The sequence below is a fragment of the Oryzias latipes genome, chromosome 17 (assembly GCF_002234675.1).
Source record: "Oryzias latipes chromosome 17, ASM223467v1".
Taxonomy (NCBI): Eukaryota; Metazoa; Chordata; class Actinopteri; order Beloniformes; family Adrianichthyidae; genus Oryzias; species Oryzias latipes.
The window spans coordinates 31,320,777-31,345,727 of record NC_019875.2 but is presented as its reverse complement, the minus strand read 5'-3'; the positions used below and the strand labels follow the sequence as shown (position 1 = coordinate 31,345,727).

The window sequence follows — 24,951 nt, the reverse complement described above, 5'->3', positions numbered from 1 at the left end:
CACACCTCAGCTACGCTTCAGCCACACCTCAGCTCCGCCTCAGCCACGCCTCAGCCACGCCTCAGCCAAGCCTCAGCCACGCCTCAGCTACGCCTCAGCCACGCCTCAGCTACGCCTCAGCCACGGCTCAGCTACGCTTCAGCCACGCCTCAGCTACGCCTCAGCCACGCCTCAGCTACGCCTCAGCCAAGCCTCAGCTACGCCTCAGCCACGCCTCAGCTACGCCTCAGCCACGCCTCAACTACGCCTCAACTACGCCTCAGCTACGCCTCAGCTACGCCTCAGCTACGCTTCAGCCACACCTCAGCTACGCTTCAGCCACACCTCAGCTACGCCTCAGCTACGCCTCAGCTACGCTTCAGCCACGCCTCAGCTACGCCTCAGCTACGCCTCAGCCACGCCTCAGCTACGCTTCAGCCACGCCTCAGCTATGCCTCAGCCACGCCTCAGCTCCGCCTCAGCTCCGCCTCAGCCAAGCCTCAGCTACGCCTCAGCCAAGCCTCAGCTACGCCTCAGCTCCGCCTCAGCCACGCCTCAGCTACGCTTCAGCCACGCCTCAGCTACGCTTCAGCCACGCCTCAGCTACGCTTCAGCCACGCCTCAGCTACGCCTCAGCCACGCCTCAGCCACGCCTCAGCTACGCCTCAGCCACGCCTCAGCTACGCCTCAGCCACGCCTCAGCTACGCTTCAGACACGCCTCAGCCACGCCTCAGCTCCGCCTCAGCCACGCTTCAGCTACGCCTCAGCTACGCTTCAGCCACGCCTCAGCTACGCCTCAGCCACGCCTCAGCTACGCCTCAGCCACGCCTCAGCTACGCCTCAGCCACGCCTCAGCTACGCCTCAGCTCCGCCTCAGCCACGCCTCAGCCACGCCTCAGCTACGCCTCAGCTACGCTCACATCTGTCTCACAACACAAGCAGACGCACCGAAATCAGGAAGATGCCCCTAGCCCACCGTCAGATAACCACTTCCACACCACATAGAGAAGAAACAGGAACAATCATCTGCATCTTCAAATGACAGCTTTGCCTTTTGAAATGTCCGCTGCCCACAAACAAATCGTTTTCATCAATAACCTAATCTGAGATTTTAGTCACACACTTTTGCCAACAGGCTAAAGCCCATTTATAGGCGGATTCGTGCACAAAAATCTAAAATCTTCATATAAATATACCAAATAAATGTCATATTTTCAGATTTTCAACAACCTTTGAGAAACCAGACCAGATTTAAAAGTCAGCAGTAATGACAGGAAGAGAACCGAGCATTTGCTGAAATACAAATGAGCCAAATGTGCCAAATGAAACCGTTCAAACCCGAGCCAATGGAGCGATGACACAGAGGTTGGTGGTTCGCCGTGAGCATGGAGACCACAGCAGCTTCACAGACATGAGCAGTCGGTCTCTCCGGTCATCATGTTCCTCGTATAAGGTGTTTCTAGTGTTGGGACATTGAAAAATGTTAACATTTTTGGTTATCTGAAGACAAAGCTACAGTCAAAACGGTTTCTGTGCCTTGAGTTCGACCAGCGGCCCCAGACCCGACCCGATGATGCTGCCCTATTCCAGAATGGGCCAAGTGTTGGCGTAAAATGCTGAAATCGGGGCTTGTTGGTGAATTTTTGTCTCGTCAGACTGAAACAGAGTGCTGAAGCTCCTGTTATTCCCACGGAGGCTTCCCCACAAAGTTGAACTTCTTACTTTCCATGAGAAGTGCTTTATAGATAAAGTTTGAATTTGAATGACAGACAGCAGAGAAGGACGGTGATATCAGGCTGGAGCACATGATCTTAATATGATGTCTGACCTTCTCTTTCCGCTCTCTGCTTCCCAAAGCTCCGTTCTGCAACGCTCTCATGCAGACGCTGGAGTCCAACCCCGTCACCAAAATCATGTGGAGCGCCGTCAAGCCCCTCCTGATGGGGAAGATCCTCTTCACTCCAGACGCTCCAGCCGCCCGCAAGATCATAAAGAGTGTAAGTGCTGCTGCTCAGAGGGGTCTGGGGGTCCTGCACGTGTGGTGCGGCCCCTCTAAAACGGTGTGATGGTGTGTGTTTGTGTTTTCAGGCCAACACAACCTTTGAGCAGCTGGAGAGGCTCCAGAACATGGCCAAAGCCTGGCAGGAGCTCGCTCCTCAGCTCCAGGACTTCTTCAACCACAGCGTCCAGATGAACATGATCAGGGTATGAGTCATGGACACGCCCCCCTCCCCCACTCTGTGGTTCTTCTAAAAGCAGTCAGGGGGGGTTCCCCTGCAGAACCCACCAGTGACTCCAGTGGAAGTGGCTCGGTTCTGTCAGCATAGATGGGAGAGGTTCCATCCAAACACCAAAGAACCGGTTCTCCAGAACAGTCCTGCTCCAGTCTCTGCACACAAAGAAGGATTCAGATATTAGAAAAATGTTTTTGATCTGTTCAGATTTAGTTAACACGAGTGAAAAAGACGTCTGACTGAAATCCGCTTTTACAACCCAGAAAATCCAGAATCGTCGTGTTTGCATCGGAAAGAACAGCATCAGTTCTAATCAATACCAGAACCGACTTTAGGCCCCTGGGGTCACGTGCACGCTCGTGCATGCTCGTGCACAGAAGAGGCTGGAGCTTTTGGCTTTGCCGCAACAAACACTGTGATGCTGTTGGAGCCACTTCCTGAGCACGTTTTAGGGAAGGCAGGTGTCGCACAGGAAGTGATTCAAAACAGGAAAATGCATTAAAATCACAAAACATAACAGTGCAAAGATTCAAAACATGCAAAGTCATTATAAAATCTACTTTCAAAGAAGAGAAAGAAAAGAAGTTTGACTTCATAACAAACCCCAGAAGGAAGCTCAGCAGTGCGCTTACCTGTTGACTCCTCCCCTTGGGCGGTTCAGGCCAATCAACTCACCTGTTCCACGTCCTGCTTAAGAATCAGGTGTGCGCTCTCCGCCTCTCTACGCTGCGTTTGCCCCCCCACCCTCCTCCCCGGCTTCCACCTGTCAGCTCCGTTAGGGAGGTTTTCTGTGGAGAAGCTTCATGCCAAACTAAAAGAAATCATTCTCTCCTGCATGAGCGGTCGGACTGAAAGGACTTTCCTGAAAAATCCCAAACTTTCTTATGAATTATGACGATGATAAGACAAGAGTCCAGACCAGATGTTGAGCTGCATTTTTCAGCTGTTGGGTCCAGAAGGTCCAGAACCAGGATCCTCACTGGTCTGTTGCTTGGGTTCCTGCAGGACACTCTGGCTAACCCCACAGTGAGGCACTTCTTGGACACGCGTCTGGCACAAACTGACTTCAGCACCAAGGACATTCTTGGCTTTCTGAACCACAGAGTGGAGGAAGACGGAGAGTCTGGAGCGGCCAGGTTCACCTGGAGAAGCGTCTTCCACCTGCTCGATCAGGTCATTAACATGTTCAACCAATACGGAGAGGTGAGTTCTGCTCTGATCTGCAGGCCTGAGAGCAAACACCACCCAGATCCCGGTCCTGCCCCCCCGCGGTAACATGAAGGAACTGATTAGGGTCAGCCTGAAGGGGGGAGGGAGGAGCTGCACATGGTCACCGGGATTTGAACTCTTAACGGAGACAAACTCCGTTTTCAGCTGATTTTTCTGATGGCAGAAATGACGCTTTTCTGTGACTTTTTCACCTTTTCAACATTTTCCTGCTTGAAGTGACCCAGAGGTTTTTCTACAGGAGATTATTGTGTTCAGCCCCAAATCCGTTGTGTATCTACTGCAGACAGCAGAGGTCCTGGACAGTTTGACGCCCCCTTTCCAGCCCCGCCCACATACAGACAAGAACAAATCTGTCATTTACTTCATTCTAGTAATCACAGAAATGTAAAAAACTTTTATTGTTGAATTCATAATTAAGATCTAGTTTGTATGTCGGGCCGCCAAAGCGCAAAATTCAGTAAGATTGTGAGGAAATGAGCGGTTTGAGTCTAGAAAACCTGCAGGGGGGGAAATGGCTATTTTTTTTCTTACCCATGGGTAATGTGCCACACTGCTGTCTGTCAGCGAGGGTTTGTTTTCACATTGTCCATCGGAAAAACCGCCACTGGCAGACAGCAGAAGGTAAAGGAAATCCCAGAACTTCCATGAACGCCAGACATTTGCTCTTCTCTGGAGCTATTTAGATGACTTTATCTCACCAAAACGGAACAAAACAAGCAAATACAAATCTGATCAGGGTCACGCTGAGTTTTTAAGTGCTTTAACCTTTGTGCTATCCAATGACCCCCCCTTCCATTGAGGTGTTCTCCCTACCATGACAAAGGTGGATAAAGGTGGAAAGATTTCATGTAATCCATGGACACCAGTGAAGATCACAAATCATTGAAGAAAAAAGGTTCAGAGCTCTGTCTAGTGCAGAGGTGGGCACTGAGGGCCGCATTCCTGCATGTTTTCCAGCATACCATGCTCTGGCATGTTCTGATTGGCTGGACACACCTGAACCAGGTAATCAGCCATGAGTAGGGCAAGAGTATCTGGAAATCATGCAGACACACCGGCCCTCGAGGCCTGGAATTGCCCACCCCTGGTCTAGTGGGTCTAGATGACCCATTCCCAACGTTAAAGTTCCTAGGATAGCAGAAGGGTTACAGAAAAATAATGTTTAAGAAAGATGCAGCGGTCACCAGCGTAGGATCAGAGCTGAAATGTTTTTCTGATGAAGAGGAGGAAGCTGAAGAGTATCTGTCCCATCTTCAGGACAAACTGGCTCTCCATTTTTACCCCCCCCCCCCCCCTCTCTCTTTTTCAGTGTGTCAGTCTGGATAAGTTTGTGGCCTACACAGATGAGTCCCAAATGACCCATCAGGCTCTGCACCTCCTGGAGGAGAACAAGTTTTGGGCTGGAGTGGTCTTCATGGACATGTTACCCTGGACCTCCAGCGTTCCCCCACATGTCCGATACAAGATCCGCATGGATGTGGACGCCGTGGAGCGGACCAACAAGATCAAGGACAGGTGCGGACGCTCCCTCAGTCTTTTTTTTGGACAGTTTTCAACAGCTACACGTTTGAAACGACATCCTCTGATTTCAAAGTACACAAAGACAAAACCAGGCCTCGGTGCTCTTCCAGTCCTGGTGGACCTTTCCCATGTTGGTTCTGCTCTGATCAAGTCATTCATCCAGATTTATCTCATTCCTCAGTTTTAGAATGCATTTTCTGGATAAGTTGAAGACATTTCACGTCTTCTGGAACCATCCTGGATGAAGGACAGTCTTCACTCAAACCTTCCACCGTGACCACTTCTGTTGGGGTGACAGGAACTGAACCTGCTACTCTTTGATCAGAGCTCCGCCTCTCTGTCCAAGCTGACATGTAGACATGGGCCAGCTGTGGTGCAGAGGTGGAACGGTCAGACCTCTGACCACAAGATGGCAGGTTTGGTTCCCACCCTCCCTGCCCTTGGGCAAGACATGCACCCCCACACTGTTCCTGGGGTTACAGGTTAGTGCCTTGCATAGCAGCTCTGCCCCAGCGGGCTTTAAGGGAGCCTCCTGCCTCTGAGCCAGTGAATAATCAGATGATAAAGAGAGCTCTGACTCAGGCTCATCCGCTTAAGGAGAACTACCGCTCACGCAGTCCAGGAGGCTTAAAAGATTTAGTCTGCAGGATGTTTTACAAAATTGAACAAAGCTTTTGGAATTGGAATCATTTTGTACAAAGCAAAGCAAAACCTGTCTGAGTCCCGGCTGTCCTTCCTGGCGATACAGGCAGTCTGTGGGGGCAAAATGGTCAAAGCTGAGCACGGCGGCGGACGCTCAGTGAAGCTGTTGTTCTACACTTCTGCTGCAGCGACAGGTCCTAGTGAACACGCATACAACACGTAAGAGGGCAGCAGGAGAGACGCAGGCGTGTCGTGCTGATTTTTTATTTCTTTTTACCCCCCAAATCCTGCAGACTGTAGAAGCTGTTCACGTGAAACGTGCACGCTCCTCGCTGCTGCCTGACTGTGAGAAATGAGGAAATTAGCCAATCAGAGTGTAGTTTGTGTGGACGTCCTATGGCGTCCTATGGAGACCTACGGATCACGTGCACACCACGTGCGTGCAGCATTTGTGTGGTCAGTAAGGAGTCAGTCCTCACACCTTAACGACTAAAGCGTGGCGTTCAGACGCTGTACAACAGCATCACCTGTACGTCATAAGTGCGTGGAACTTCTATTATCCTTACCAATACTTCATGCACTAACCACACCCACGACAATGGTACGTTCCACTTTCATGGCGTCCCTTAAGGTGCAGCCGCTCCTCTCTACGACTCCCCACACACCGCACCACCCAAAAACCCACAGAACCCATACGGGCCCCCCCCCGCTTGGGTCCAAATGACCAAGGCTCTAAGCTGTACTCGCTGAAATTCCCATCAAACACATTACCTCCACTAGAAGAGCCAGCCACCTTTGTCCTTCACCTGCCATGGTCTCCTCACAGGTACTGGGATCCCGGGCCCAGAGCGGACCCTGTGGAGGACCAGCGATACTTATGGGGGGGGTTCGCTTACCTGCAGGACATGATTGAACACGGGATCATCAAGCTCCACACGGGCAACGACTGGCCGCTCGGCGTCTACATCCAGCAGATGCCGTACCCGTGTTACGTGGATGACCTGTGAGTTTCTGAAAAATCCAGTTTGTCTTTTCTAAATCCAGAACAAAAGGGTTCAAACGGTTAAAGTTCAATTCAGTGAAAGAGAGATTTTCTTCTGAAGGATCTCACATCATAAAATACATTTTTGGGGGTGTTCTGATGTTAAAGGGATTGAAAGAGGTCTTTGAGTCTTCCAAGTTCAGGTCTCATCAGCCTCTTTGTTCCTGAAATTCAGGATTAATCAATTTAAAAATGTTCTCTAACAATAAACCGATTTGTCACCTAAAAGAGGAGGAAGTAGAGAGAAAGCAATGACCTTGTGACCCTGTCCTACGTAGGGATTGGTGCTTCATTCTGAAGTTGTTGTTGGGCAGAAAGCAGACCCAGACGGAACCGTCTGTGTTTGAGTTGGTTCTGTTTGACATCAAGCTAACCCTCCGCCTCCTGTGTGGGACCTGCTCTGCAGCTTCATGATCACGCTGAACCGCTGCTTCCCCATGTTCATGGTTCTGGCCTGGATCTACTCCGTGTCCATGACCGTGAAGAGCATCGTTCTGGAGAAGGAGCTGCGCCTCCGGGAGACCCTGAAGGCCATGGGGGTGGACAGCGGAGTCATGTGGTACACCTGGTTCATCGACAGCTTTATCATGATGACCGTCAGCACCGCACTGCTCACCACCATCATCATGGTGAGGGTCACATGGCGCCCCCCTGTGGATGAGACTGAGAAGACTCGTCTCCTGGCAGCCATCAGTGTTTTTGGTTAAATATGGTGGGCTGTGGTGGGGGGATTGTTACGGCTGTGGCCGTAATACTGTTTTATTTGTATATTAGGAGTTTTTCTGTACCTGTTTTCTTTGGTTTTCTGCTGCAGTGGGAGGTTCTGCCTTTCCTTTTTCTTTCACTCCCATAGTTGTGTGCAGATTGGACGCCACAGTGTCCGGAGCACCTGATTGGCTGAGGACTTCCAGCGGCAGCTTTAAAACCAGCAGCAGAGCAATTTTGACACACATTGTTAGAGGCTTTGGTCCTTGTAATCTGGGTTTGGTTGTTTTTTTTTGTATAGCTTTGAGTTTTTCATTGTAAATAAATTTCCAGCTTAATTTCAGTCTGGGTCCCGTGAGAGTTTATGAGACATTGGTGAATTTAATTTTCCTTTTTACCTTTATGTTACACCCATTTACAAACCCCTAGACAGGGGTGTAACAGGATAGTTGGTAAAATGAGTTGCTGGTTCAAGTCCTAGTACCACCAGGTGGGTCAAATACCCGTCAGTGTTTACTTCGTCCTTATTACATCACTGTGGTGCTCTTGCACAAATCCCAACACCCACTTTGGTCCCATGGAGCGGTCTAGTAGTTGACCTGTGGATGTTCTACAAACCTTCATGGGAAACTGGGAACTAGGTCTTTTTGGAAATACTTCAAGGAACCAAGTCTTCACTCTTTTCTGTTTCAACAGGGTGGGAAGGTTCTGAACTACAGCGACCCGGTCCTGGTCTTTTTCTTCTTGCTGACGTTCACTGTGGCAACCATCATGCAATGCTTCTTAATGAGCGTTTTCTTCAACAAAGCCAACCTGGCAGCCGCCTGCAGTGGAATCATCTACTTCACCCTCTATCTGCCTCACGTCCTCTGCTTCGCCTGGCAGGACCGGATCACCAAAAACATGAAACTGGCCGCGGTGCGTTGTCGTCACACTCTTCTGAATGCCTGAATTTGCAGGCCAAACATGAAGCTCAAACAGTAAAGCTAAACCGTGGACTGTGGACCGGCGGTTTGTGTTTTAACCAAACCCCCATACTATCGTTTATAATCCAGAGCTTGCTGTCTCCGGTGGCCTTTGGCTTTGGTACTGAGTATCTGTCCCGGTACGAGGAGCAGGGACTGGGTCTCCAGTGGAACAACATCCAGACGAGTCCTTTGGAAAAAGACACCTACTCCTTCTTCACATCCATCTTCATGATGACGTTGGATGCCATCCTCTATGCTGTCTTAGCCTGGTACCTGGACAATGTCTTCCCAGGTTTGTCCTCGTGCAGAAATGGTGATTTCAATGAGTTTGGGACTCTGAGCTGGGACGCGTGTTTTTGTCTTCTACAGGACAGTATGGCATCAGCCGGCCTTTCTACTTCCCTCTGCTGCCGTCCTACTGGACGGGTCCCGCACCGACAACCATGCAAGCATCCCATGCAGGTGAGTGTAGAACAGGACGGCGGGGGTTCACTTAACCCTGTGAACAGCGGAGCATCACTTGGCTTTTACGCCACATTGGTGACCTGGTGGTAAAGAGTCAACCCTGTGACTCTATACCAAAACCAACTTTCACCACCCAGATAACAAAATCGGGGGACCAACCTTAAATTACTCAGAGATTTGCTTTTCCTGGACGCTAGTCATACCAATGTAAGCTACATGATCCAGTTTTTGAAAGTGAATGCTGAATGATGTCCCAAACATCACCAACCGTCTCCTGTTGATCCTCTGCCGTCATGAAGGTCCAGAGGAGCCTGAGCTGGACGACCAGAAGAAGGAGGTGGAGAGCAGAGACACTCCGGAGACCTGCAACGGCTCAGCCAGCAGGAAGACCTGCAAACACCAAAGCAGGAGAGAGCGCCTGCAGAGGGAGAAGGAGGTCCTCAAGCAGCAGCAGCAGGAGGAGGCGGCGGCTCAGGACGCCGGACAGGAAGGTCAGGACGCCAAAACAGGAAACGCTGCAGGGACACCTGCTGGACAAATAAGGAAAACACGAGTCTAACTTCAGAAACTGGAGTTTTCTTTCTGAAAGAAAAATAAATAAAACTCCAAATCACTTTGGTATAATCTTCCTAAAAATGAACTTTATGATTCAAACATTATGGTCTTTCAGTGTATCCTGTTTCACTCTGACATAAAACAATAAACCAGATGAACAAAAACAGTAAAAAAAAAGTAGGATTTTAATAGCAGAATGTTTTCTAAACTTTTATGAATAGAAGTGACATGTGACCATCCAGTGTCTAGAATGTTCTAAGAATGTTCCCTTTGGATTCTTTGGATGGAAAAACAACCGTGGTGAACTTTAGAAAACTGACATGTGAATGGATTTGACATTCATTCTTGGTGACTTGTTTGTTCTGGGCAGTGGCTGGATCTTGCTTGGAGCCAGTCTAGAATGGAGAAGTAAGACACCTCCTTCCCTCCACTAGTCTGAGGGTTAACTTTGGGCAAGTGATAGCACCCTCTTGCCCCCCTACCTAGGGTTACAGCTGAAACAAAAGTCTGGCAAACGGTGTACAATGGCGGAAGAGGATGCGAATCCCAACGGCTAGACGGCGGATGAGCCAGCACCGCAGTGCCGACGCGGCTACCAAGGGTGTTGCAGAACCTGCTTCAGCCATCGGATGCAGTTGGCTGCATGTGTGCAGACTGTCTTGGTTCGTCCTTGCCTCTGTACTTTTGCTACCAATAGAGAGGGTACTAGCAGTACTGGGAAAGCTGTGCCCAGCTGTGCCCAAGCTAGGAGAGGAGTGGAAAAGCCCTGTGGCCATGGAGTGAAGGCACACCGGCAGGTCTGATGAACTGGAAGCCGCAGCATGATCTCTGCACACAGGCGGTTGGAGTGTGATGGCCGTGCTTTTGCTGATGAACGACAGCATTGCAAGGTAGCTGCTCCAATGACAAGGCAGCCCTTTTAGGGATGCACTGCCTGCCCTAGTCCAGGGAAGGTCCTAGAAAAGGTGGACTAAAAATTGCTCGTTCATACAATCCTGGCTGGCAAACCGCCGTCAGCGGGAATCCACTACAGCGGTAGAAAAACCACTAATCTTGTGCTGGCATCATGGAATGTCAGGACCCCTACTAGACAACCATGATTGACCTGAAAGAAGAACAGCTCTCATTTCACGTGAACTGGAACGCCACAAGATTGACATAGTAGCATTACAAGAAACTCGCTTCTCTAATCAGGGCCAACTCAGAGAAAAGTTTCATACGTTCTACTGGTCTGGCAAACCATCAGGTAAAAAAGAGAAGCAGGGGTTGGCTTTGCAATTTCAAATTGACTTGTAAAAGATCTTGAGTCACTACCAACTGGAAAGAACGACCGTTTGATTTCATTAAGAATTCATATTGGTCAAAGAAGATATCTCACACTGATTTCAGCTTATGCACCAACAATGACCAACAACGATGAAGCTAAAGAGCTCTTTTATCGCTCATTAGACATCTTGCTCTCTAAGACTCCTGCTGCAGACAAGCTCATACTATTAGGAGACTTTAATGCAAGAGTAGGAAAGGAACATGAAGCATGGCATCAAACGTTGGGAAAATTTGGAAGAGGGAAAATGAATTCAAATGGCAAAATGCTCCTGACAAAGTGTTCTGAACACGAACTGGCTATCACAAATACATTCTTTAACTTACCAGACAAATGGTACCACTCCTGGAATCATCCAAGATCCAAGCACCCAACTCTACTGGATTACATCATTACAAGGAAGTGTGATGATGATGATGACCATTTTCGTAGCACCAGAGCCATGAGGGGAGCCGAGTGCTCTACTGAACCCACGAACAGTGCTCCTGAATGGTACTCCACTGGCTGAAGTAGACAAGTTCTCTTACCTGGGAAGTACTATCTCCAATAGTGGAAGTATAGACACAGAAATATCAAAAAGAATTCAATCTGTAGCATCAGCCTTCGGAAAATTGAGAAGTCGTCTGTGGGACCAGAGAGGAATCCACCTGAAAACCAAGATGAAAGTCTACAGAGCAATCATAATGCCAACACTTCTACAGCTCTGAAACTTGGACCATCTACAAACGCCACATTAAGAGTCTTGATAAAGTACAGCAGAGACATCTCCGACAACTAATGAACATCTCATGGAAAGATAATGTGTCAAACCTTGAGGTACTGAATAGGGCAGAAATGCTGAGTGTTGAAGAAATGCTCACCACATGTCAACTAAGGTGGGCGGGGCATGTTACACGCATGGAAGACACCAGACTACCAAAAGCTGTTTTCGTTGGAGAATTGAAAGAAGGATCAAGAAAAGTTGGAGCGCCGTGACAACGCTTTAAAGACGTATTCAAGAGACACCTGAAGAACATAAATGAATATGACAACTGGAAGGGAAAAGCTGAAGACCGTGTGACATGGAGGAGGGTGGTGACCGGCGCTGCTGCTGCTATCAGGGAACGAAATGTTCAGCTATCGTCAAAAAGAAGGCAGCGTAGACTAGAACCAGCACCTCCACCCGCTGAAGGGACCTACAGGTGTGACACCTGCGACAGGACATTCAAGACAGCAATTGGGACGTCCTCCCACATACGCCATAGGCACAAGCTCCTCCCCGCGTCATCGTCGACATCAACGGACTGCTAAAGAAAGAAGAAGACTAGTTTGTTTGGACACAGATTTCATTTCCACCTGAAGATCTGGAAGAAATCCGAGAATCTGGAAAACTGTTCAGTAGCAGGAATTTCTGTCTGAGTCTCACTGCTGGAAGTTTGGATCCACTTTAGGTCAGAGGATCGGATCCAATGAAATCAAACTTTAGGAAGACGACTCCACTGCAGGTTTAGGCTCTGGGTTTCTGAGTCATGAAGCACTGAAGAGCTTCAGAATTCTCTGCCACTAAGTGAATTTGTTAATGAAGAGAACTTTTTTTTCTTGGTTTTGGTGATTTCAGGCTGAACAAACGGGTATGACAGAGAGACATCAGGTCTGACTGTAAACCACCTGTCAGACACTGACCACACCTGAAGGCATCAGGATGTTTAGAAGAAACCAAAGATGGGGGTCGGGGGGTGCTGGTCAAACTGGACGTTGCTTTGTCATTGGTTGTCTGCTGTGTGCTAACACAAAACTTTAGATGTAATTTAGATTTTTTTTCTTTAACTGCAGGTCAACTGTTTTTTGAGCCTGACCCCCCCGGCCTGGTTTTGGGTGTGCAGATTGATGACCTGGTGAAGGTGTTTGCTGGAAGTGCACGTCCAGCCGTCAACTGCCTGAGCATCAACTTCTATGAGGGGCAGATCACATCCTTCTTAGGGCACAACGGAGCAGGAAAGACCACAACAATGTAACTGGGGGGTGGGGTGGGGGCGGTTATAGTTCCTGAGGACCTTTAAAGGTTCTTCAATGAAACGGAACCAACCACCGTGTTTACTTTTGTCTAAAAGGTCGATCCTGACCGGGCTGTATCCCCCCACCTCTGGAACCGCCTTCATCAACGGCAGAGACATCAGAACAGACATGGACGTCATCCGGACCTCTCTGGGAATGTGTCCTCAGTACAACATCCTCTTCAGTCAGTAAGTCACCTCACATCGACACGGGAAAACATCCTCAGTCTAGTTACAGATGTTCATCCAAACATCAAATTCAAATGAAATGAGATTAGAGTCGACTTTGTTGTCATGACCAATCTTTGTACAAGACAAGAAAAGGTTCCTCATTTGGTTCTTGTTCTGAGAAACTGGAAGCATCTGTTAGAAGGTAGACAGCAGTCTGTGGGCGGGGTCAGAGGAGTCCTAAAGAATACAGACAGCGTTACCTTGAATGTCATCAGTGGGTGGAAGTCCCTGTAACATATTTTCAGTCTTCTTAAGAAGAAAAGGGGCTGGTGAGCCCTCTAAGACGGGACAGGCTCTACCCAGGAACTTGTATGATGACACAGGCTTAACGGCCACCCCGCTAACCTGGATGAGGTCATGTGGGCCTCTTGTCTCATTCCTAAAATCCACAGTGAGCTCATTTGACCTGTTGGTGTTGAAGAGCAGGTTATTGTCTGTGCACCAAGTGGCCAGATGCTGGACCTCCTCCTTGGAGGTGTCATTGTTGTTGCTGATGAGACTGGTCATGAGACTGGTGGTATCATCTGCAAACCTAATGATGGAGTTGGATCCAGGCATGCAGATATGGTAGAGGAGGGGGCTCTACATCTACCATGGCACCACAGCTCCACCATGACACATAATCCTGAGTGGGAACGAGGGACAACACATGAATCCCACTGCACCAGCCAGAGGCATGGAGAACAGAATGATAACTAAGTGATCAAGAATAGAGGACAGAACCCCAGTGGACCATACTTTCCCCACCTTCTAACGTCTAGCAGCCTATTAACAGCTAATTGTTATTGGTCACACTGCAGGGCTTAATGCTCAATTCCGATTTTTTGAAAAAGTCCGATTTTTTTGCAAGGCCGTTCACATTTCTAATTAAATCCAAACTTTTGTGATCTGTGACCGTGAAATGACCCAGAAGTGACCCGCATGCGCACAAGAGTTCTGAACGGTGAACGACGTCACTTGTTTGTGGAAGTAGCTAACGTTAGCAATGGATGTCAACAACAGTGTTGTCAACAGCTGAGCTCTTTTTGCATTAATACATCTATTTTCACAAAGGAGCAGAACAATAACAATCTTCTCATTTGAAGAAGGCATTGGAGTCAGGATCGTCTGGACCCACTGTTGTGGAATGGGGATGTGGATGTGCTGGAGCCGTGTGCGTGTGTGTGTGTGTGTGTGTGTGTGTAAGAGACGGGAGAGAGCGCGTGCAGCGAGATAGAGAATGCGGGGGGGCAGTGGGGGCGTGCATTCATGTTGTGTGTTACGGAGGAAGGAGAATGGTGATAAAAGAAGGTTTCCCCCAGAATAAATGCTTTTGACACTTTATTAACCCGCTCTGAAGAATCTGAGGGTCTGAACGGGGAAGTGAACCCTGGAGGAGGATCCGCCTTGGGTCCCCGGGCTTCTGACCACGGTCGGAATGGGAGAAAAAAAAAGTAATCGCTGGGAAGCTTCAACACCACGCTCGGCCATTTAGCTGGAAATGTTTTGAAAAATTGCCCGGTTGGGATAAGAGCCCTGGAGTTTGGCCTGAATAGAGCTGTCACCCCAAACATGAATCCAATCGGTGACCTCGATTCCCTTCCACTGTCTCAGCAGCATCGTCCGCCATGGTTGATGTTTACGTTCTCGTTCCCGCCTACTTCAACGCAGAATGATGACGTTTGTAGCGTATCGATGACGTACGGGTCGGATTCATGTGGCCTGGCCGGTCAGACGGAGGTTGCATTTCAAAAGAAGTTAATCCATATGATTTATAATAAAGCTGCTCAATAGCCCAGGCCCTGTTGTGCAGCTACAACAAAGATGATCTTCCTGCTGACGGTCCGTTGGCAGCCGTCTAGCTGCATGTCTGGATTCAAAGCATGAAGAGATCATTTCTCATTAAAATGTAGGAAAAAACAGAGTTTTTTTCTTTAGAAATGCATTTTTAGTTCACTCTCTGTGTTAATACAAAATTATTGAGAGACTTGCTGTCACATTTGAACGTTTATCAGAAGAGTTATTGAAGCAGGAAGTCCGAATCTGTGAAGACCTTTCTAACTTTACCGAGTTCTCCGAGTCCTGCACTCTGATTTGCTGACTCCGCCTCCTCTTACCCTCTCTCCCCCCCCAGTTCCATTTTCGGACACAGATCAGTTTTGACAAATGTTTCTCGCAAGGAATGTGTCAGAATTCAGAGCGCAGTTGTAGCGCACCATTTGGCCCAGCAGCTTCACGCAGAAGCACATGTGAGCAGTTGGAATCCCAGATTTGAAGTTGGAACTCTAAATGAACACATGCAAATGGAAATTTGTCAGTTCACAGCAGAAGATTTTCACACACAGATGCAGATTTTTGGTGTGCAAGTTCTCACAGCAAATCTCCAAGTGCGTGCTTTTTGGAGCATTTTTACCTTCATACCAAGCGCTCAAAGCTCTTCATGATGTCGTTAGGGAATCCTACAGGATGACAGTCATTCAGGCATGTGGAGCTCAGGCTCAGTGACGTTGGATTCAAAGCCTGTTGGCACGGCTGCCTGGACAAGACACGTGCTTAAAGTGTCTGTGAAGACTCCAGTCCGCTCAGTAGGTACTGGAAGAACCCGTCCTGAGTGCTCTGGGGTCCAGCAGCTGCGTAGGTTCTGGATCAGCGCAGTGTGAAGGTGGAGGTGAGTCTGATGGGTGAGCGGTCGGTTGAAGGAGTGGCTTTGAGCACAGAAGTCTTTAAGCTGGTTCAGGGCGGAGACATGTATGACTGGGGAGGTGGGCGGGGTTTGTAGTCACCAATGTCCAGCAGCACATGGTCGGCCTGTGGAGAACAAGGCTTTTCACTCCTGCTGCTCCTTTGTGCTTCAGTCTCACAGTTGAGGAGCACATCCTCTTTTATTCGCTGCTGAAAGGACGGACGGAGGAGGAAGCCAAGCTGGAGGTGGAGGACATGCTGGTGGATCTCGGGCTGCCTAACAAGAGAGACGAGGAGGCTCAGAACCTCTCAGGTTGGTGGAGGTCTGACGGAGGAGCTCAGTGTGGTTTCCATCCTGTGAAATGGAAGTTTCATTTCCCTCTGCAGGCGGAATGCAGAGGAAGCTGTCAGTGGCCATGGCCTTTGTTGGAGGGTCAAAGGTGGTCATTCTGGACGAGCCAACATCTGGAGTGGACCCGTACTCCAGAAGATCCATTTGGGACCTCCTGCTGAAGTACAGAGCTGGTACGGGGCTGCAGCCTCACTGAAAAACTCTCAGACATTTGAATGAGGCTGTGATGAACGGAAAACAAGTTCCTGCTGTGACACTTCATAACCGTGGCGTTTGTCCAGGCCGCACCGTCCTTCTGTCCACCCATCACATGGACGAGGCCGACCTGCTGAGCGACCGCATCGCCATCATCTCCAAGGGGCAGCTGTACTGCTGCGGCTCCCCGCTTTTCCTCAAAAACTGCTTTGGCGTGGGTTTCTATCTCACTCTGGTTCGCCGCATAAAAGACATGAGGAAGCTGGAGGTGAGGCTCTGCTTTTGGAGGGAATGATGATGCTTGATCTGAACCCAAAGCCCCCCCTGACCCCCAGAGGATCGATGAGGCTGATGTTGAGTGTGTTTAAGCTGTTATCTGTGTGGTTTTCAGAAGGAATGCGACTGCGCCTCTGACTGCTCCTGCGCATGCTCCATCTGCACCAGATACAAAGACCAGTCCCAGCATCAGCCCCACATGCTGGACAGGGTCCTGGAGGGTGAGTGGGTGGGGGTCTCCTCCAGGATGCTTTCTCCATCTCCCTCCTGTTTCCGCTTCATTTTTAAACGATTACAGCTGGCAGTTCTTTCTGTTTATCAAGTGAAACTACGGGAAATCCCACAATCCTCTAGGATTTGACATCACTGAGAAATTGTTAAAGGAAAGAAAAATCACCTTTTACCATCCCTGCCAGCTTTGTCCATCCTAAAGTTTTACAGGCTTTTCACGATGTATTCCAAGTGAATGTTTTTGGCAGTTTGAAGCAGATGTTCTGCCTTTTTTTAAGTGCTGAAACCATTTTGTTATGTTTGAGTCAAAGTGAATGAGGTTAGAGCTCCTGCTGTCGTCCTCCTAGGCGATGTGGAGAGCATCAGCAGCCTGATCCACCACCATGTCCCAGAAGCCAAGCTCATTGAGAGCATCGGACAGGAGCTGACCTATCTGCTTCCCAACAAAGGCTTCAAGCATCGGGCCTACGCCAGCCTCTTCAGGGAGCTGGAGGATACGCTCGCTGACATGGGCCTGAGCAGCTTCGGAGTCTCCGACACGTCACTAGAGGAGGTTTGGATAGCTTACGCTTCACAGAATTAGGTTTTTCTGAGACCATTATTTTCTGTGGAAAGGCTTAAAGATGTGAAGATGGAAGACTTTAGACCGTCAGGATGAAGGACACGACGGAACTTTGTCACATGGTTAATAGTTTTCTGTAAAAATCAGAATGTGTTTATAAATCAGCTACCAGGAAGGAGGTCTAGAGGAGGAGGGCAGGGGAGGCTGGTTGGTGTGAGTCAGGAGGATACAGAGGAGAGGGTTTGATGGAGGGGACTAAATAAAGGAAGCAGCTGAAAGACAAAGAAAAGGATGGTTTGAGGGGAAATCCTCTTGTCTTCCAGATATTCCTGAAGGTCACAGCAGATGGAGAAGCAGCCAGCAAAGCCACCACTGCAGGTATAGACCGTCCCTGATATTCAGCTTTTTTTATTCCTTTGTGCTGTAGATTGTTTTTCTGTGCCCCCTCCCTCCCCCTAGGCCATTAGAGCAGCTGCAGCCTGTGGTTCTGGTGGTTCTGATCCTGCAGTGTGTTTCCTCTGTAGAACAGTGGATGTTACAGGGGAGGAACGCCGGCAGCAGAGTGGCTGCAGGAGCAGAAGAAGGTCAGAGTCACAGGTCATTTCCGTCTCAGTTCTGCTCCAAGTCTCAGTCATGTGACGCCTGTTGGGTTCTACAGAAACATTTCTGAGCTCTAACTTTGGTACAAACGGTGGACTTGGAGCGGTTTGCATACATCTGACACTTGCACTGACCCAGACAGGCCTTGGTGGTGCTGTGTGGAATCTGAGCTGCAGATCCAGTTCTCTCTGCTCGCTGCTGAACCTCAGAGTTTGGTCCACTGACTGATGTTTCCCTGTGAAGATCAAAACGGCGTGAACGGCAGCCCGCCTGCGTCCGACAGCAGCGAGGGAAGAGGCTCCAGGCAGGTGAAGGGAGCCTCCCTGGTTCTGACGCAGTTCTACGCTCTGCTGGTGAAGAGGTTCCACCACGCCGCCAGAAGCCAGAAGGACTTCCTGGCACAGGTACTGGGTCTGATGGGCCGTCCAATAAACATGGAGCACTTGTTACTAACGTCATCCCATGGCACTGAGGGACGGTGGAAGCTGGCTTCAGATCAATCGTCTTCCGTTTGCTCAGGAGATCAATGTGTTGATGTGATTCCAGATCGTTCTTCCTGCCACCTTTGTCCTCGTCTCTCTGATCTTCACCTTGATTGTTCCTCCGTTTGGAGAGTATCCCAGTCTGACTCTGAGCCCGTGGATGTACGGACAGCAGATGACCTTCTTCAGGTTAGGGGGCCTCTTTGAACCACGCCCACCTGACACATCATCACTTTGAAGTTTAGTGGGGATATTTGCTGGAAGTAGGGACAGATCCTCAGCTGTATATCAGCAGTTCCTCTCATTATCCACAGACTTTTACTTTTCCCCCACTATTTTCAGCAATGAGCGACCATTTGACCCCAAAATGAAGCATTTCATAGAACGGCTGTTGGCCTGGCCCGGTTTTGGGACACGGTGCATGCAGGGGGAGCCTCTGGGGCAAGTATCAGAACCAGCAGCAAAGTTCCTCAACGAACAGATTCTCATCCAGAGGGGAATCATTTCAAGGGCTCTTTATTTACTCGTCTTCCTCCAGGATGACCTGCAATAACAGCATATCGGAGTGGGAGGAGCCTATTGTTCCACCTGAGGTCATGAAGATCTTCCACAGTCAGGAGTGGTCCCCCAGGAACCCCTCACCCTCCTGCCAGTGCAGCTCCAGCAAGAAGCTGACCATGATGCCCATCTGTCCTGCTGGTGCTGGGGGGCCCCCACCCCGCCAACGACTGGAGGCCACAGGAGACACCCTTCTGGACCTGACAGACCGGAACATCTCCGACTACCTGCTCAAGACCTACCCCAGCCTGATCAGAACCAGGTAAGGGAGTCGCTCCGAGTTCACAGCTGAACGTCTGTCTGTCTGTGGTAAAAACCAGAGTTTTCCTTCCCAGCCTGAAGAGCAAATACTGGGTGAACGAGCAACGGTGAGATGCTGCATGTTCACCAATTCTTCTCTGGAGTCGCATTCTCACCTCTCATGTCCCCTTTCATCAGATACGGAGGTCTCTCAGTAGGAGGACAGCTCCCCGTCCTGGACGTGGACCCCAAAGACATCCGGAGTGTTTTCTACCAGCTGGGGAAAATCCTCAACATCACCGGGGTAGCTGGCAGGTCCTCTGCAAAGCCCACGCTGGACTGGAAGCTTCTAACCAGCCTTTCTTCCTCAGGGTCACTTCTGCGTCCTAACCCTGAGGGATGTTGGGACTTTCTTACGATTCATGGAGAGTGAGTTCAATATCAAGGTGAGTTCCACAGGTTGTTCTGAAAGCTGCTGGTGAGAAGCGTCAGATTCCTGGACGTTTGCCCCCTCAGGTCTGGTACAACAACAAAGGCTGGCACGCCATGGTGGCCTACATGAACGTGGCCAACAACGCCATCCTGCGGGCTTTCCTTCCTCCCGCCCACAGATCCGAGGAGTTTGGCATCACCGCCATCAACCATCCTCTGAACCTCACCAAGGAGCAGCTCTCCGAGGTCACGGTGTACGTCTTTCATCCGTCTGATCTTGTTCTGACCCTTCAGGAGGAAAATCCGTTTTGAGGACTTCTCCATTCATTCCCTGTCCAGGTTGACCACTTCTGTGGATGCTGTGGTGGCCATCTGTGTTATTTTCGCCATGTCCTTCATCCCTGCCAGCTTTGTCCTCTACCTCATCCAGGAGCGAGTGACCAAAGCCAAGCACCTGCAGTTTGTCAGTGGCGTCAGCCCTCTGGTTTACTGGGTGGCCAACTTCTTCTGGGACATGGTGAGTCTGAATGATTTGAAGAGATTGAGGATTCTTAGAAACATGCGGTTCTTGCTGATGGTTAAGTCTGAACTCTGCTTCTGGCAGATGAATTACACTGTGAGCACCGCCATGGTGGTCGGCATCTTCATGGCGTTTGACAAAAAGTGTTACACGTCCCAGAAGAACCTGCCTGCTCTGGCGGCTCTGCTTCTTCTGTACGGGTACGGCCTTCAAAGGATACTTCAGCTGCACCCAGCGGATAGCACAGCATTCATAGATCAGAGAAAGGCCGTTGACGGTTTAGTCCCTCTGGTGTATTGACGACGGATCTGAATTTGTCTTTTGTGCCGTCTCCAGGTGGTCAGTGACCCCCATGATGTACCCCATGTCCTACATTTTCAGCATCCCAAGCACAGCATACGTGTCTCTGTCCTGCATCAACCTCTTTGTCGGCATCAACAGCAGCGCCATCACCTTCATTCTGGAACTTTTTGAGAACAATCGGGTAAATTCATGTCAATGATAAAAAAAAAAAAAAAACCAATGAAAGGAAATAAAAACGTTTCAATCCTTTTCTGGAGATCAGATGTTCTGCAATAGTTCTGTTGCAGCACAGGGATGCTGAACCTGTGAAAGGTCAGCACAAAGGTCACTCACAGATGGTAAAGCACAGCGGTGGGAGAACAATGATTAGGGATTTCTTGTGGCCTGGAGACTGAGGTCATTCTTTTTCTTATCCATATGGCTCACATACACAGATGCCATCACAGTCTGTTGCACAACATTCTTCCACATGGTTCCGGATGCTTCACTGAACCGTTACGCTTCAGAACCTCAGCGCTTCCACAGCTTGACTGTAGGACAAACAGGAGTTAAACATCAGGACAATGTTGTCTCAGGCTTGAACATCCAGAATGAGACTGCATAGATGTGATTGATCAAACATCCGGTTTTCTGCCTGCAGTCTTTGCTGATGTTCAATGAGTGGCTGAAGAAATGCCTCCTGGTGTTTCCTCACTTCTGTCTGGGCCGAGGCTTGATAGATATGGCCATGAATCAGGCTGTTACCGACGTTTATGCCCGCTTCGGTGAGTCCTGCATGCTTCAGTTCACTCCTTCAACCTGTGCTTCTGGACCAGATTTAAGGCAAACCCTTCAAATGGCTCCTCGTGTCGTTTCAGGAGAGGAGTTCTCGTTGGACCCTTTCCGGTGGGACTTTTTGGGGAAGAACCTAACTTTCATGGCAGTTGAGGGCTTTGTGTACTTCCTCCTGAATCTTCTGATCCAGTACAGGTTCTTCTTTGACCACTGGTGCGGGTTGGAGACCAGGAAAACACATTTATGTCTAGCCTTTGGATAGAAGGCTCTGTTTAAGAAGCAAATGTTTGTCTGTTCAGGTTGTCAGATCATCAGCAGTGTCCCATTCAGGAGGATGAGGATGTGGCGGCCGAGAGGAAGAGGATTTATGATGGAGGCGGCAAGATGGACATCCTCCAGATCAGAGACCTCTCCAAGGTGACGACTGCTGCGTAACTCCTCCCTCCCCACCACGTCTCCATCTTAGGTCCGGTTTGAGGCTGGAGGACGGGTGGTTTTCCTGAATCCAGCAGATGGAACAGAAAACCACTAAATAATCTTCATCTGCTCAAACCGTCGGAGGAGAAAAGCTTCCACGGCTCCTGTAACATCTCTCCATCTTCTCGTCCTGTTTGCATGCACAGACGTATGTGGGCAGGAAGAGGCCAGCGGTGGACCGCATCTGTGTGGGGGTTCCTGCAGGGGAGGTAGGACACCCCCATGTCAGAATGGACGCTCCGTTTCTGTGGAGTGTTCAGTCGGGTTCGGTGGGGGGGGACTTCAGTCATGAGTGTCATCCCTGCATTTGTCCTGTCAGTGTTTCGGTCTTCTGGGAGTCAACGGAGCCGGAAAGACGACGACCTTCAAGATGCTGACGGGAGACACAGACGTTTCCTCTGGAGACGCCTCTGTGGCCGGCTACAGGTAGACACGCCCACTTTGATCACATGACCAAGTCCGTTCCAGCATGAAAGCACGTTTCATGCTGCAGCAACAAAAAGGGATTTACAGTTTGACCACAAATCCAATCATTAACCCCCCCCCCCCCCCCCCCCCCCCCATGAACTGACATGAAGAAAACTCAAAACAGAAATAAAAAAATCTAGCTTGATGCTGACGTGAGGAGGGGACATTTTGGTAAACCGACCTCGTCTTCATCACAGAGGTCGTTGCCGTGGGATACCGCCTGATCAAAGCGAGCGGCCAGTGTCCCACCGCGACGACCCCGTCCCACCAGAACAGCTGGTCAGTGCGTGGAGGGAAAACTTCAAAAACCAGTGAAATACAGATAAAGTAGAAGAAGATAGAAATAATAAAATCAAACAATAATCGCTTTCATGGAAAGACAAAGTGTCATGTATGGCGGGTGGCTCGAGAGCCGATTGGACCCAGAAGCAGAGGCGGAGGCACGAGGATCAGGGACTAGTGGGTTTAATACAAGAAAACAAACAAAAAGCGCTGCAGAGCAGGTTCACAGAACAAAAACAAAAACTTACTTGGCGAGGCCTGAAACGTGGACGAGGCAAGAGACAGGACATGAACACCATAACAGAGGTAATGAACCAGCACAGGAGGAAGGCAAAGACAAGACTTAAATACAGACAGGGCAGACAAGACACAGGTGGACACGATCAGGGCAGATGGGGACCAAAGGAAGTAAAACTCAAGAAACAAGACAAGACAGGACCTTTCAAAATAAAACAGGAAACAGAAAACAAGACAGAACAAGAACTAAGACGAAAAACAAGACAACAAACTCAAAACCATGACACAAAGATACATAATCATAAAATAGTACAAACAAGTAAAATTGGTTAAAAAAACAAATCCTACACTTCTGCTAAAAGCCAAAATAAAAAGATCTTTTCAGAACCTCCCTTAAAAACAGGAGCAGTCTGCGGCCCTGAGGCATTCTGGGAGGTCATGCCACAGGTCAGGTGACAGGCCCCGCCGTGCATTTTGGTTCAGACTTTAGGAAGAGGCCTGATCAGAGGAGCTCAGGGGCCTCCAGGGCCCGTACTGTCAGTTCGATCCCCGCTCCCCCCAGCCAACCGTTGTTGTCCGTGAGCGAGACGCTTCCCCCTCCCTGCCTCCAGTGTGGCCCCACTAGTGTACGAATGTCCCGGTGACGGTCAGAGGGGCCGACTGTTGGCCACGCCCCCCAATGTGAACACATTGAAAGCGCCTTGAACGTCCGGAAAAGTGCCGATAAATCCAATCCATTATTATTGTAATAAACCAATAGAAGAACTTTCTGGTCACAATGGAAGCGAATGCTCCAATTCTGCTCAGAAAAGCTTCAAACGAGGTTTTTAAGACATTTACTTCAAGATTAGTTTCATTTTGAAGATGACGGCTGGAAACCGTTTGCTTCTGCAGCATCCTCACACAGATGCTGGACGTTCACCAGAACATGGGCTACTGCCCTCAGTTTGACGCCATTGATGAGCTGCTGACGGGGATGGAGCATCTCTACCTTTATGCTCGGCTCCGGGGGGTCCCAGAGTCGGAGATCCCCAGGGTGAGTGCAGCTCTGGAGCTTCCCTCTGCCTTTTGACCAAACCTCAATGTTCTCCGTCCTGTGTTGGTGCGGCAGGTGGCAGAGTGGGGCATCAGAAAGCTGGGCCTGACAGAGTACGCCAGCCGCTGTGCAGGAACGTACAGCGGAGGCTACAGGCGCAAGCTCTCCACCGCCATCGCCATGATCGGCTGTCCCGCTCTGGTGCTGCTGGTGAGTCCGCAGAGGGGGAGGAGCTCCCGAACCGGATCAGTGACGGGTCCACAGCTGCAGACGGGTGTCTTTCTGTGTGTTCAGGATGAACCCACCACCGGGATGGACCCCCACTCCCGCCGCTTTCTGTGGAACGCCATCATGAGCGTCATTCAGGACGGACGGGCCGTGGTGCTGACGTCACACAGGTCTGCACACGCTCCAGACAAACACATTCCCTCTTTTCTCTCAAAGTAACGTGTGCTGCCCCCCCAGCATGGAAGAGTGTGAAGCTCTGTGCACCCGGCTCGCCATCATGGTCAACGGGACCTTCAAGTGTCTGGGAACCATCCAGCATCTGAAGTACAAGTGAGTGTTGGTCCAGCAGTGAGCTTCCTCCAAACGGCACAAGCGTCTGACGCCCCTCTGTCCGTCTGTGGGGGGCAGGTATGGGGACGGCTACGTAGTTACCATGAAGATCAAGGCAGCCAAAGCAGGGTGGCCCCCCGAGCTGGAGCCCGTGGAGACCTTCATGGAGACCTCCTTCCCCGGCTGCGTCCAGAGGGAGAAGCACTACAACACGCTGCAGTACCAGATCGCCTCGTCCTCGCTGGCCCGGATCTTCCAGCTGGTGGTGGTCAACAAGGACAGGCTCAGCATCGAGGACTACTCCGTGTCCCAGACAACCCTGGACCAGGTAGCCCCCGCCGAACACAGCCTGGGGGGGGGGGCTGGGGACCGTCTCTCACATTGTGGTCTGCTCTCCAGGTGTTTGTGAACTTTGCCAAGCAGCAGACGGCAGAGGATGAAGATGCCCTCAGACGAACGGTGAACGCCAGGAAAGACACCAAGATCTCCCCAGCAAAGAGGAAAAGATGAAGGTTGTAGCAGCTACGGTCTTTACAGCAGCTGGATCGGTCCTAACTCCATGTTTCTGCTCACACGGACGCTTACATTTCCACATCATGTATGAAGAATGAATGAAAAAACTCTTAGGCACATTTTTTGTCAAAGTGAAACTCAGTTTGACTGATTTACATGATTATTGATAAGTTTGATCCGTTCTGACAGACTGTCAGATGTTTACTCCTGCTTTTGCTCCTGTTATTTACTTGATGCATAATAAAGGTTTTACGCTGCGTTTCA

The 24,951-nt window shown here is 49.8% G+C and overlaps 1 protein-coding gene across 5 annotated transcripts in view; it reads left to right on the top strand.

The window, feature by feature from the left end:
• The window catches only part of LOC101172396 (retinal-specific ATP-binding cassette transporter), a 37,984-nt gene extending 13,033 nt beyond the window's left edge, over window positions 1–24,951 (top strand). For 3 of the 5 annotated variants that reach the window (XM_023964846.1, XM_023964845.1, XM_023964850.1), the window contains 41 exons: window positions 1,838–1,977; window positions 2,069–2,185; window positions 3,220–3,417; window positions 4,754–4,959; window positions 6,434–6,610; window positions 7,056–7,278; window positions 8,051–8,272; window positions 8,410–8,614; window positions 8,692–8,784; window positions 9,087–9,278; window positions 12,479–12,656; window positions 12,757–12,888; window positions 15,765–15,904; window positions 15,979–16,116; window positions 16,225–16,406; window positions 16,530–16,635; window positions 16,993–17,198; window positions 17,531–17,585; window positions 17,732–17,791; window positions 18,051–18,211; window positions 18,354–18,478; window positions 18,632–18,730; window positions 18,828–19,109; window positions 19,183–19,215; window positions 19,286–19,391; window positions 19,459–19,533; window positions 19,604–19,773; window positions 19,859–20,036; window positions 20,124–20,239; window positions 20,376–20,523; window positions 20,983–21,106; window positions 21,200–21,329; window positions 21,416–21,533; window positions 21,740–21,802; window positions 21,913–22,019; window positions 23,475–23,616; window positions 23,692–23,826; window positions 23,911–24,014; window positions 24,082–24,174; window positions 24,253–24,502; window positions 24,574–24,951. In XM_023964846.1, the coding sequence (XP_023820614.1) occupies window positions 1,838–1,977; window positions 2,069–2,185; window positions 3,220–3,417; window positions 4,754–4,959; window positions 6,434–6,610; window positions 7,056–7,278; window positions 8,051–8,272; window positions 8,410–8,614; window positions 8,692–8,784; window positions 9,087–9,278; window positions 12,479–12,656; window positions 12,757–12,888; window positions 15,765–15,904; window positions 15,979–16,116; window positions 16,225–16,406; window positions 16,530–16,635; window positions 16,993–17,198; window positions 17,531–17,585; window positions 17,732–17,791; window positions 18,051–18,211; window positions 18,354–18,478; window positions 18,632–18,730; window positions 18,828–19,109; window positions 19,183–19,215; window positions 19,286–19,391; window positions 19,459–19,533; window positions 19,604–19,773; window positions 19,859–20,036; window positions 20,124–20,239; window positions 20,376–20,523; window positions 20,983–21,106; window positions 21,200–21,329; window positions 21,416–21,533; window positions 21,740–21,802; window positions 21,913–22,019; window positions 23,475–23,616; window positions 23,692–23,826; window positions 23,911–24,014; window positions 24,082–24,174; window positions 24,253–24,502; window positions 24,574–24,684 (5,840 nt within the window). In that variant the 3' untranslated portion in view covers window positions 24,685–24,951. The remainder of the gene's footprint in view (window positions 1–1,837; window positions 1,978–2,068; window positions 2,186–3,219; window positions 3,418–4,753; window positions 4,960–6,433; window positions 6,611–7,055; window positions 7,279–8,050; window positions 8,273–8,409; window positions 8,615–8,691; window positions 8,785–9,086; window positions 9,279–12,478; window positions 12,657–12,756; window positions 12,889–15,764; window positions 15,905–15,978; window positions 16,117–16,224; window positions 16,407–16,529; window positions 16,636–16,992; window positions 17,199–17,530; window positions 17,586–17,731; window positions 17,792–18,050; window positions 18,212–18,353; window positions 18,479–18,631; window positions 18,731–18,827; window positions 19,110–19,182; window positions 19,216–19,285; window positions 19,392–19,458; window positions 19,534–19,603; window positions 19,774–19,858; window positions 20,037–20,123; window positions 20,240–20,375; window positions 20,524–20,982; window positions 21,107–21,199; window positions 21,330–21,415; window positions 21,534–21,739; window positions 21,803–21,912; window positions 22,020–23,474; window positions 23,617–23,691; window positions 23,827–23,910; window positions 24,015–24,081; window positions 24,175–24,252; window positions 24,503–24,573) is intronic. The other 2 variants (XM_023964848.1, XM_023964849.1) reach the window with 2 other exon arrangements.